Genomic DNA, 13,379 nt, shown 5'->3' on the forward strand with positions numbered 1-13,379 from the left:
ATATTCAAACAATTAAAGCAGTATACTGTGGGCTATAAAACACTCTGCTGAACAATGCCCTGATCCTCTACTTGTGGCTTAGGATTTCAGAGCAGAATAAACCAGGCATCGAAAGATAAAATAGTCAAACCAGTTATAGGCAGAAACATGTTCATATGTCAGAAAAACAAGAACTTATTTCTTTAAAACAAACTTCCAAAGTAAATACAACAATTACCATCACCTAGTTCTAGCTTAATTTTAATTTCTCTCCTACTCTATTTTCAATCTACCTTCTAAAAGAATTTCATCGTAAGAAGTTTCAAAATTTAAATCAACAGGAACGTATAACATGAAATTCTCCCAAGGATTCTGAATCCATTATGGACCATGATTCTGTAATATTAATCTTTATATCCCTGAGCATAGTACTCAGTACTGAACAGTCATTCCTTAAATTCTTCCTGAAAATATCCAACTTTTAATATGATATCAATTACTGAAACTAAATAGAAAAACTACATATTCTTACATAGCAAAAGCAGCCTTCCAATCTTTTTTAAAAGCCAATTACTCATCATTTTCTTTAAGAAAGCATACACTTGGAAATACACACACTGTTTATTACTCTGATATTAATATCAAAAAGCAATGAAATATATTTACCCATTATATGATTCAGACACACCCGCAAATGGCTCGTTTTCACAGTTGGCATAAGCAAACACAAAAGTCAGTACAAGTGAAATTACAGATGTGAGCAAAGCAAACTTCATTATGTTTTTACATGTCATTTTGAATTTCGAAACAAGAATACCACCTAAAATCTGACCAAGAGCAGCTCCAGGAATTAAAACAGTCCCTAATGAGAAAAAAGATACAGACAGTGAGAAAACATACAAGTATGCTCAGTAATTTATACCAAAATTATACCATTTTAAAATTATAATTTTATATGTGTGTGTTAGTCACTTAGTCAATTTTTATATAATTTTTAATAAAATTTATACCATTTTAACTCAATAGAAAATGGTATCTTATACTTCCCTCATACCAAAAATTGAAAAACATCAAAAACAAGTACTGCTGCTGCTGCTAAGTCACTTCAATCGTGTCCGACTCTGTGCGACCCCATAGACGGCAGCCCACCAGGCTCCCCCGTCCCTGGGATTCTCCAGGCAAGCACACTGGAGTGGGTTGCCATTTCCTTCTCCAATGCATGAAAGTGAAAAGTGAATGTGAAGTTGCTCAGTCATGTCCGACTCTCAGCGACCGCATGGACTGCAGCCTACCAGGCTCCTCCATCCGTGGGATTTTCCAGGCAAGAGTACTGGAGTGGGTCGCCTGTGCCTTCTCCGAAAACAAGTACTACTCTGGTTCTAACATATGAAGCATTCATGTGATTTAGAAATAATATGCATAAATGAGTTAATAGTTATATTAAATTAAGAAGTTAATAAAATTAACGCTTTGAATATTAAGATTAATATGGATTCTCTTTAGCTCTGTATATAGCCTCTGTAGATCTCAAATTCATACAACAAATTGTCTAATATCAGAAAATCGGAAACAGATCAAAATCCGTATAAACTTCAACAAGTGGCTATCCAAAATTGTGCTCTTCCCTGGTGGCTCAGACGGTAAAGAATCTGCCTGCGATGCAGGAGACCAGGGTTCAATCTCTGTGCTGGGAAGATCCTCTGGAGGAGACATCGCAACCCTGGAGAACTGCCTGGAGAATTCCATGGACAGAGGAGTCTGGAGGCCTACAATCTATAGGGTCGCACAGAGTCAGACATGACGGAAGCAACTCAGCAGCAGCAGCATCCAAAACTTTACACACATAAACTTTAATAAACATCTAAGGTGGTAAAATAAAATTATTAGATAGTTACAACAAAAGAAAATGTTTTACCTGCAAGAGTAGCTGCAGAGCTAGAAGACAAGCCAAACTGATTTTCTATAAATTTAGGTAAAAAGGTGGCAAATCCAGTAGTAATTAAGGCTTCCGAACAAGTTGATAGAACTAAACACATAAAGACAGTATTCCTCATCAAATTCTAAAGAAAAAATACAGTTCACCAAATGAATAACTATGATGATACTGCAAAATGTAGCACTAGAATGGTAAGTTCCCTGAAGAAATAGCACACTTTCAATAAATACAACATAATTACTTCTAAAATTTCAGCATTTCCTTTATCACAAAAATATAAATATTGATTATTGATAGCCTTCTACATACAATGTTGAGAAAATGTACACATAGAGCACCTAGAAAACTGACAGATAATTAATCAGTAGGGTGAACGTGCCCTGGTCACAAGCAAGGGACCAGGGAAATGAGGTGAAAGCTGGCTTGGAAAGTTCCCTTCCCCAGTCTTACTATTAATCTCCGTATAATAAATCTAGCTCTTACTCAATTTTTTTATTGTGTTCTGAATTCCTATATCCAATAAATGAAGAAGTGACTATGAGCAGAGATGAGAGTAGTTCCTAAGTATCATACTTGTAGTTTTGCTCCACAAGTGAAGGAATCAGTAGCTAAGAACCTTAGTTGGGTATAGAACTAAGCAATTTTAAACAAGGGTCTATATTGCTGGTGTTCTCAGAATCTATTAATCTACCAGAGGAGAGTAGAGAGATTCACTTACTTCACCATATGTAACCATAAAGTGAAAAACTACAAAGTATAGTTCTGGAATATTCAATGCAAAAAAATTTCATAACTGAACAATGCACACACACAGAGGAGGCACAAAAAGGCAAGATAAGAGATTCCGAAGTCAGAGCCAGACGATGTAACGTGAGAACAGCAATAATGACAGAAGGAAAAAAGTACCTGAATGAAGACATGCAGTAGTTTTTTTAGAATAATGACTAGAAAATATTTAAGCTTTCAGATTGAAAAAGATAATGAACTCCTAGTAAGCATTAATGAAAAGTGATAGACTCATAGGACCTAGTAAAGTTCCTGAAATCAAAGAGAAACTTACAAATTGGCAGATGGAAAGGATAACTAAGAATCACATTAACTTGAAAATTCTCAACTTCAACATATTTAACTCGAAAAGAGCCAAACACTATCTACAGACAACAAGAATTAAAGAAGTATGATCTGAAAGTATTCATCCAGTTAGAAATATCATTCTGACATCCAAGGCTACTTAGATGGCATCCTATCTGTGAAGACAGTGATAAAATGCTCCATCTATAGAGATTTGAATCAGAATTGAGATCTCAAAAAAAAAAAAAAGAAATGAGATCTTGAAGCATGAGAACATAAGGATTAAAAAAAGCACTGGTGAGTAATGAGTGTTGATGGTAATACATGTGAGAATTTACAAAATAAATTTAAATAGAAACATGAAATAAAACGAAACTACTATAAAAGATAATAACAGTCGTTAGAATTAAAAATTATAAACAACCACAGCAAAACACAAGAATGTGCCTATATGAGAGAGGAGGAAGGAGAGTTAAAAGGTAGGATGAATGCAGTCAAAACATTTTAAGGTTTTCATTTGAGGAGGAAAAAAAAATAATGGAAAGTACATAAGTTCAAATCTTGAAAGGGTAAAATTATAAACTCCCTTATATACAAAACTTTTATGATGCTAAACAGAATGCTCTGGCGAGTTCAACAAAATAGACCATAACACTATTGTTTCTTTAATCTCAAATTCAAAAGATGTAAGCTCTAACTGCCACTTTTTCCACAAAGGAAAAATATTGGTTTGGCATTCTCAAAAACATATTTACAATTAACTGATAATTGATCCACCCATTACTTAAGAGAAATGGCATGGGATAATGGACTACATACTAAGGAGTAACTACTGACTATTGATATTGCCAATAAGATAACTCATGTTCTTCCAACCATTCTACTCAGGAATACTTTTCATTTACTCAAAGCACAATACAATTAAATCTGGAGAAGTCTGTATAAGAGCTAGAACTACAGTAAATAAGCAAGCAACAATGCTTTATGATAATACTTGTGTGAATGGGTATACTGTTTATTAACATATATTTGTTTTACATATATATATCTACATATATATCTATATATCTACATATATATATACACATATATATATCTACATATATATCTATATATCTACATATATATACACACATATATATATCTACATATATATCTATATATCTACATATATATATACACACATATATATATCTACATATATATCTATATATCTACATATATATCTATATATATACACACACATATATATATCTACATATGTATTTGTGTGTGGAGTACGTGTGTGTATTTGAGTGTGTGTGTGTACACACTGTACCTTTAGAGCAGCTGGAAAATCTTTAAAACTTTGTCCAAAATTACCATCTGTAGGTTGTAAGGAATCACTCTGATGAGTTTGGGAAATTTTTCCTTCTTGAATTTTTGCTGTACCTAAAAAAGTAGTAAATATACTCACTCTATATTCTTGCTTTCAAATGATTCTGTCTCATACTTTACACATTAAACAAAGTGTGTTAAAAGCTTTTTTATTTTACTCTAATTCTAACATACTTTTTAGATGAAATAATATTTACTAACTATTATCATGTCCTTTAATGTTTAATAACAGTACTGTGAATAAAGTTGAGAAAAGTCACTATGTGGAATCAGAAGCTGAATGGCTCAGGGTAGAAAAAAATCAATGAGTCCATCTAGAGCTACTCTCCCTACTTTTCTTTTGCCTGTTTCCAAAAGTTAATCATCTATTCTTGTACATACAACAATAGAAACAATGAAATGTCTTCAGCCTAGAGAAAAATACTTCTATAGATATGTGTATGAACCACACAATTATAAAGAAACAAATCCCAAGGAATGGATATTTTTTTCCATTAATGTTTTCTTTTTGTACAAATTTTTAGTATTGAAATTTGGTGGAAAATAAGTATACTACAGCATGACTTTGGTGACAACTGAAAAAAGGAAAAAAAAAGTACTTGTATTATCATTAACCAATAACTAACATCAATAACTTAACGTAGATTGGGTCCTGAAGTTACTAACTGAATACAAACTAATAGTTTAAAAGATATTATATCTTGCATAAACATAAAACAAGATTCTGATAACACATAAGTTACAAATTTAGCAAGTATTTAATAAAAAGGTGAATATGTACAGTTTTATTAGGTATTAATGAAAAACCAACAAAAGCCATGAATATTAAGATTGTTACCCAATATCTCCTAATAGAGGCATCTATCGCCTCCTAAAATAGAGGCATATTCAAAAGTTTGCATAAGCAGACAGCTGAGATTCTATGTAAAAAAAAACAGTGAATTTTCCAGGGTTCTTACTAATTTCCAGGGTTCTTATTAATCATTTAGGAAGCACCACTTGGCCTAGAATTGGAATAAAACTCTCTGGTTTTAAAGAAGACATTTTTACCTGGTAAATGTTTTGGAAAGCAAGAAAAAGGTATTATCAAAGACCAAGCAAGCAGCCAAGACATAAGAAATCCAATCCACCATGCCCCCAGCCATCGAGGGTCATCCTCTGTGATATCAATGCTGTGTGACAGGAAAACAAGAAGCAGAAGTCAACTCTCTCTTGTTCATTAGAACTCAGCCCCGATAACTACATAATTTATAATTCAAATGCACATACAGAGAAACTATATTATTCAAAATTTTAAGTGGAGCCATTTTGAAGAATCCCAATGGATAGCAGGCATAAATGGTCTCAGAATAATGGCCTACAAAGTATTTCACACGACAAATACAACATAAAAGCTTTAGCTATTTAATAGCAAATATAAGTCTGTTAACTATTTGAAGGCATACATAGAATTTCTGAACATTCTTCAATTTTGGCTAACTTTTCCTTCTTTAAATATTATAATATGTGACATATACATAGAATACTAAATACATCTCACAGCAAATCACCAATTTTTGTTAAAAGCCAATACACTGTGCTTCAATTGTGGCATTCATTTGAATGTAAAAATTCTGCTTAAAGTGATATATATTAAGTTTCTTAAAATGGTTGTCACATTTTTATATCAACAGGCTTTCCCCCAAAACACACTATTCCGATAACTCATTTCACCCCACTGAAATGAAAACCCAGCTCTCTGCTCCAGGACTTCCTCTCCAAACCTTTTAGATGGTCTCTAAAAAATTAACCTAGGACTACATACATCAGTATCCTTGCATAGTACAACCTCGGAATGTTTTTATTAACCTATAGTCTCTAAAAGATTAACCTAGGACTAATAGCTAAAGAACAGATCACATGCTGTGACTATATTTTCTTATTCATCGCTCACAGAGGACCGTGTAGTTACAGTAAATGAGATAACATGCCCTCATCAAAGGTTACTAACTTCTCTATTCAAGAAAACGAGAAGGTAACTCAGTGGGTAAGAAGGGGGTTTCTGAGTCAAAAAGATCTACTTCATTTCATGCCTTGGCCACTTACCTAGTTCTGTATATCAACCACCTTATAAGATAAGTAAGAGGATTAAATAAAATGGCATGTAAACTAAAGTTTTATATATATATATATATATATATTTTTTTTTTTTTATATACACAAAACCTATATTGTCTGAAACACAGTATGGGATAAATAAACATTACCTATTATTATCCTCCAGTGTCACAATTGTTAAACCTGAACAACTGTGATCTCTATGATGTTATCAGAGCTACTACAGCACTTTGAGAACCATAAACTGTTAAGACTCTTTCAGGCTATCTACCCACAGCAACATCTACTGAAAGCACAACTAATTTTAATTAAATTATTATTTTTAAACAATGTATAGCATCTGTTGTATATTTTGAAAAATAAGACCAGCTAACTATTAATCATCCTTATTTATGAATAAATACACTATACCAAGAGATGATGTGGTATTAATTCATGAAGCAACGCAGCCAAAATACTACATAAAAACTGTGTGTATTCAGTTTTTTTCCAGAAAAATCCCTCATGATATTCTGAAGAAATACTATAAAAATGCTCTGTCTATGGTACTAACATGATTAAAATAATATAAATCTAAATAAAAGAAAAATAGATATCGCCTTGCCTGTGTTCCGAATCAACATCAATGTACAGGGTTAGCAACTGTCCTCCCAGCACATAGCCAACAGCAGGCCCTAAAATTGACATGGCGTAGCCAATTCCTAGAAAAAGCAAAGACACTGAACATGATCATCTGTGCAGTTTTGCTTTGAATGTCTGACAAGTAAGAAAGACAATATTTTACTACAGAATAACAAAATGATTCAAATTATATCAAAATTACACATTTTTTAACTAAAAAATGCCATTTGAGTGGTATCACTGTCAAGGAGCTTAAAATACATACATCTATATAAACTTTTTCAGACTATAATAATGACTGCAACAAATCCAACAATTATAAATATACGGAAAGTTATATCATGTGAACTCACAGCAGGGGTGGTCTTCATCTACCATTACCCTTTGTGAACAGTGATGGTAATTACTGTCTACAATGCTCATGGAAGAAAGCAATGTGAAACGAGAAGCCTTTTATCTTCTCTGCATACGTGCATGCTAAGTTGCTTCAGTCGTGTCTGACTCTTTGCGGCCCTATGGACTGTAGCCTGCTGTACACATTCCAAAAGCATTCTTTATTTTGGACTACGGCAGCTGATTTAAAACCTGGATCTAGTCTGCTTCTTAAAAGTAAACCATTAAACTCTTGCTCTTAGTGAATGTCCCATTTTAACTAGCAGCAGAATTAAACTGACCTTATTTTTCTGATATTTAAAATTTTGCCATACACAACTTTTTATTAAAAAAATTATTCATACAAAAACTATATCCTCATATGGCACCACCTTCTGAAATGATTGTAGCCACTGAAATTCTCATTCCCATGCACGGAAGGAAAGGGACATACCAAACACAAAGTGAAGCGTACATCGGTGGCAACAATGATTCATGTACTGGATGAAGGCTCCAAAGTAGAGGTCATGCAAGATGATCTGAAAATGTGTAAGAACTTTTATTTATCTACCCTACCCTAATTTATGGGCTTCCCTGGTGGCTCAGTGGTAAAGAATCCACCTGCCAATGAAGGAGATGTGGGTTCAGCCCCTGGGAAGGAAAGATCCCCTGGAGAAGGAAATGGCAACCCACTCCAGTATTCTTGCCCAGGAAATCCCATGGATAGAGGAGCCTGGCCGGCTACCGTCTATTGGGTCACCAAAAGAGTCAGGCATGACTTAGTGACTAATACATATTTTTAAATGTAAAAAGTGTTAGTAGAAAATTTTAAGTGCATGTGAGATTCATGCTCACAAAACTTTTATGGATAAAAATACATGACTTAAAATGATTCTCAAATTATCTTTAGTGATAGATCTTTTTTATAAATTATATCCAATTGGGTTTAGATTCATACATTTATAAGAATGGTAGATGGACTAGGTCGACTAGTGCTTCCAACCAAATTGCCCACTAAGAAAAACTTTCAAAAACTGCAAAAATTATTTTTAAATAAATGCTGGAAGGCAAAGAGATAAAAATAGTAAAGGATCACTGTGTTAAGATTCTGAAGGAGAGAGATGTTTAACAAAAATCGAGACTGATTTTTTTTTTTTCCCTGAGTACACTGGTTGATTCTACAAGAAGCACTGGGAGGGGAAATTCTCCTTTGCTTTAGGAAGTAGGGATACAAATGATGCAGCTCAAAGTGTATCTGGTAAACTTTCCCTGCCCTACATTTTAAGTTGGCCCCGAGGAGGTTATACTCTAAAAGCAAGGATGAGTTAGAGGTAGGCTGGTTCACAGCCTAAGTGCAGCTTAGCTTCAAATAAACTCAATCCCTGAAATCAGATAAAGGGCATCGCGGTGCGGTGTTCCTGCGTATGGGAGAGACTGGCAAGTTATTAAAAGACACACGGAGTGATTCTCAAAAAAATTCCAGAACTACAGAACACATCTGTCAAAACAAAAATGAAATGGATCCACAGTAGGTTACTTAGAACTAAACTGGGTATTACAAAACTGGAAAATGTATTATTTAATCAGTAAATATCAAGAAGCAAGAAAAAATAAAGATAGAAAATAGAGAAAAGACATTAAAGGACAAAGAATACATTAAAAAAAAAAAAAAAAGGCCTAGCATACATGTAACTGGAATAGGAGAGGAGATAATAAAGCCGAAGTTAATATTTAGGAACAGTCTGTTTGTGCTGAATTCTCTTATTTTTCCATCTAAAAATGATTTTTTTTTTCACTCTTTTCCCTGATGAGTATTTTCACTCAAAACAGAAGATTAGCTGCCCATTAATGTTCTTTCAGTACTTTAAAAGCACTATTCTACTGTGTTCACTTCTACTTCTTTCCTATGATTATTAATATAATCTAATTACTTATTGACTTAAAGATTGTTCTTCAAGTTAAAGGAAAATGATTTTTAAATAAAGCACTGCTGATGCTGCTGTTGCTAAGTAGCTTCAGTTCGTGTCTGACTCTTTGCAACCCTATGGACCATGACCCTCCAGACTCCTCTGTCCATGGGATTCTCCAGGCAAGAATACTGGAGTGGGTTGCCATGTCCTCCTCAAGTGGATCTCCCCAACCCAGGGATCGAACCTGCATCTCTTACGTCTCCTGCACTGGCAGGCAGGGTCTTTACCACTGATGCCACCTAGGAATCTCAAATAAATCATTAATAATACTTATTTCAGGAACTTAAATATAGAAGGGATCACAGGACACAGAAATAATTGACTAAATGTTGGGACAGGAATAAAGTTCAAAGGTTTTAAGATTATGTGATGATCAGGAATGTGATAAAAGTATCAATTAACATTAGAATTTCATAAAATCAAGTTTGCATATAAGGTAATTAGTAGATGAACAGTAAAAGAGCATATACCTGGGAAGTTAACAGAGGGGAGAAATGAAATAATAAATACTAAATTATCAAAAAGAAAGGAAAAAAGGGCAATAAGTAAGAATGTAGAGCAAACACGAAGTACATATTAAGATGAAAGATTTTAACACAAAATAGGATTAAATGAACTTAAAAGTTTAATTAAAGGACAAAAATTGTAACCCCCAAAAAAGCATTTAAAGACAAAGACATAATAAGTGAATGGCATGGAGATGGTTGTGAGGTTAGAGATGCTGTGTAACTACAATTTTTCCATCATTCTAATAGGTACCAAATTTTGACTCTTTTCATTTTGCCCATTTTTGCCTTGCTGCATAAAACTGTTTCACACAGAGGAAGGCATCCTACCAGCAACAGATACTATTGTAAAACAAAGAAAGAATGGGGGAAGATTTTGGAAATGGGGAAATGTATAAACATAAAAAGCTTAAGAAAGGATTTCACTCAACAAAACCTAATTATCCAAAGAAAAGAATCAGTTATCTGACCTTGAAAAAAATTAAAATGAGTTTCCCAGTTTTATTACTTTTGCTTTTTTTCCTTTACTCTCAGAAATTACCATTCAATGAATTCCTACAGTACTGAAAAGAGTTAAAGTAGCAGGCTTTGTGGCTGCAATCTTTAGAAAGACCCGGCTCCTGAGGTTGACCCTTGGTTTGCATCTGAGATCTTAAATGTCCAGAGGGATGCCACCATTCCCTAATAAAGGTGGATCATCGTGCTGAAACTGTTTGCATAAATAATGTGGTTTTTCCGAACACTTGTATTCCTTCTGAGAGTCTAGAACTTTCCTATGTGCAAGGCAGAGCGTTCCTATATGGCCGATTCCCAGCAAAATCCTTGGGCATTTCATATATGCTCTTACAACTCCTGGCTGGAGGAATTAATTTTGACCTGTGTGGCTCCACTAGGAGAGAGTGGATGCTTGAAGCTTGCTCATGGTTGTGTATGTACTTTACCTCAGGTACCTTCTCCCTTTGCTGATTCTCCTTTGTATCCTTCTGCTGTAATAAATTACAGCCCTGAAAACTGTCAGTCCCAGGGGATATAAAGTCTGGGATGGTCTCCGGCCTTCACCTCATCCTCCCATTCTTAAACAATCTTTGAAAAACTTTGTACCTTGTGTGTTACTAAAATATAAAGCTTGAAATTGTTTTATGAGAAGCACTGATTAGAAGATGACCTCAGAGAGAAAATCTGTGACCTGGAAGACTGAGAAGCAGCACCAGTAGCCACCTGAAATAAAAGTATTGTTACATTAGTCAGTGGAGTTCTACAGATCAGCCAGAATGTGTGAGAGAGCATCAGATCTTGAACAAAGGCCAAAGCAAAGCAAGAGAACAGGCAGGAGTGAAGCTGCTTCTATATTAGAGATTCAGGGCTACACTGAACACAGGTGACTTCCAGTGACTATGGCAACAGGTCTCTTTATACACTGAAAGTTGATGTCGCCCCAAAATTCATATGTTGGAACCCAATTCCCAATGCAGTTGCATCTGGAGGTGGGGCCTCTGGGAAGGGATTAGGTCCTAAGAGTGAAGCCCTCAGAATGGGATTAGTGCCCTTAAAGAAGGCCCCAGAGAGCTCCCTTGTCCCCTCTGCCACAGCTAAAAGGCAGCTGCCCGCGAACCAAGAAATGCACCCTCACCCGATACTAAATCTCTGGGCACCTGATCTTATACTTGCCAATTCCAGGAGTGTGAGAAATAAATTTCTCCTGTTTGTAAACCAACTAGTCTATAGTATTCTCTCTGAGCAGTCCAAGTGGACAAGGTCCCCTACATTTGAGTATACTGATAAAGTGAAAGTGAAAAGTGAAAGCGTCAGTGAAAAAAGTGAAAGCTCAGTCATGTCTGACTCTTTGCGACCCCTTGGACTGTAGCCCGCCAGGCTCCTCTGTCCCTGGAATTCTCCAGGCAAGAATACTGGAGCACGTAGTCATTCCCTTCTCCGGGGGCTCTTCCTGACCCAGGAATTGAACCCAGGTCTCCTGCACTGCAGGTAGATTCTTTACCACCTGAGCCACCAGGGAAGCCTCGATAAAGTGAAAACTCACATGCAAATATATTACACATTAATCTGGATGTAGGCCATGCACGGTTTAGTTAGCTCTACCTTCCAGGAACTCCAGGGATGGAATTTAAGAGAAACTTGTACTGCCAAGAATTAGATCGCAAAGGGGAAATACTGAGTCAAGTGTAAAAAGCATTAATCTGAAATGGACAACTCCACAGACGTTTCTGACTACCATTGTGTGCTTTCTTTTGTCGACGCTAGTCAATTCCATGTAGGATGAAGTAAGTCACACAGAACAGCAGAACAATACCCCCACACCTGTGTAAATTAGCCTGGGAAACACTCCAGCAATCAAGATGACCTACTTCTTGGATGGCACTTCCAAGAAGGCTTGACATGCCCAGCACAGGAGATAAAGGAGGATGTCAATAAAAATCAACCACATTCAACTGAAGGACATGGTACTTTAGCAAATAGTTAAACAACAACAAAAAAAGTAATATTGCATTTACCTAATGTAAATACTTATGAAATCACAACTAACTTCTTAAAAAGTGTGTGTTGTGCATTACTTGTAAATTAAATAAGCAATAACATTGAAATGACACTCAGACATTTGTATTAGCAGCAAACTTACCTATATAGAGAGAAGATTTGTGGATGGGCACAGAGTCATCAATAAAGGCTGTTCCCAGGGTATACAGAGGAGTTCCTCCTGTTCCCAGCAACAGTTGTCCCAAAATAAAGACATACAAGTAGTAGAAAAGTGGAGAACTTGAACTGCTACAACTGCCTTTATTCTTTGCTGTTGAGCAAGTATCTTTAGGGAAAAAATAAAACAAGAGTGTGAATTTATCAAAATATTAGCTAATAATTTAAATATCATAAATGATACTTGCCTAACATAACCTTCTTTCTTCACTTTATTATACTTAAAAATACTTAGAGTATAACTAAGATATTTAAAAGACATATATTATTAAAGAAAATACATGAGCCACTGGATGCATGCTCAATTGCTCAGTTGTGTCTGAAGCCTTTGCAGTCCTATGGACTAGCCTGCCAGGCTCCTCTGTCTGTGGGAGTTTTCAGGCAACAATACTGGAGTGGGTTGCCATTTCTTTCTCCAGGGGATCTTCCCAACCCAGGGATAGATCCTGGGTCTCCTGCGTCTCCTGCATTGGCAGGTGGATCCTTTACCACTGAGCCACCTAGGATGCCCACATGAAACATTACAGCTTTAAAACATGACAGCATCAAAATATGCGGTACATACATGCCATGACATATTACTCAGCCATTAAAAAGAAGGACATAATATCATTTGCAGCAACATGGATGGACCTAGAGACTGTCGTACTGAGTGATGTCACACAGAGAAGGAGAAGTATCCTATGACATCCCACACATGTGGGATCTAAAAAGAAACAATACAAATGAACTTACTTACAA

The 13,379-nt window shown here is 35.4% G+C and overlaps 1 protein-coding gene across 5 annotated transcripts in view; it reads right to left on the bottom strand.

Annotated features, from left to right (window-relative positions):
- Positions 1-13,379, bottom strand: part of SLCO4C1 (solute carrier organic anion transporter family member 4C1) — a 66,578-nt gene that overhangs the window by 14,938 nt on the left and 38,261 nt on the right. For all 5 annotated transcript variants that reach the window (XR_014056281.1, XR_014056282.1, XM_081498877.1 and 2 more), the window contains exons 4-9: positions 12,565-12,747; positions 7,065-7,161; positions 5,414-5,535; positions 4,305-4,417; positions 1,895-2,039; positions 646-841 (exon numbers count right to left, since the gene is read on the bottom strand). Coding sequence is in view for 3 of the 5 variants with exons in the window: in XM_081498877.1 (XP_081355003.1) it covers positions 646-841; positions 1,895-2,039; positions 4,305-4,417; positions 5,414-5,535; positions 7,065-7,161; positions 12,565-12,747 (856 nt within the window). In the remaining 2 variants the exon portion in view is untranslated. The remainder of the gene's footprint in view (positions 1-645; positions 842-1,894; positions 2,040-4,304; positions 4,418-5,413; positions 5,536-7,064; positions 7,162-12,564; positions 12,748-13,379) is intronic.

This window comes from Giraffa tippelskirchi, chromosome 6, assembly GCF_054371585.1.
Source record: "Giraffa tippelskirchi isolate mGirTip1 chromosome 6, T2T-mGirTip1v1.2.pri, whole genome shotgun sequence".
In the NCBI taxonomy this organism is placed as follows: Eukaryota; Metazoa; Chordata; class Mammalia; order Artiodactyla; family Giraffidae; genus Giraffa; species Giraffa tippelskirchi.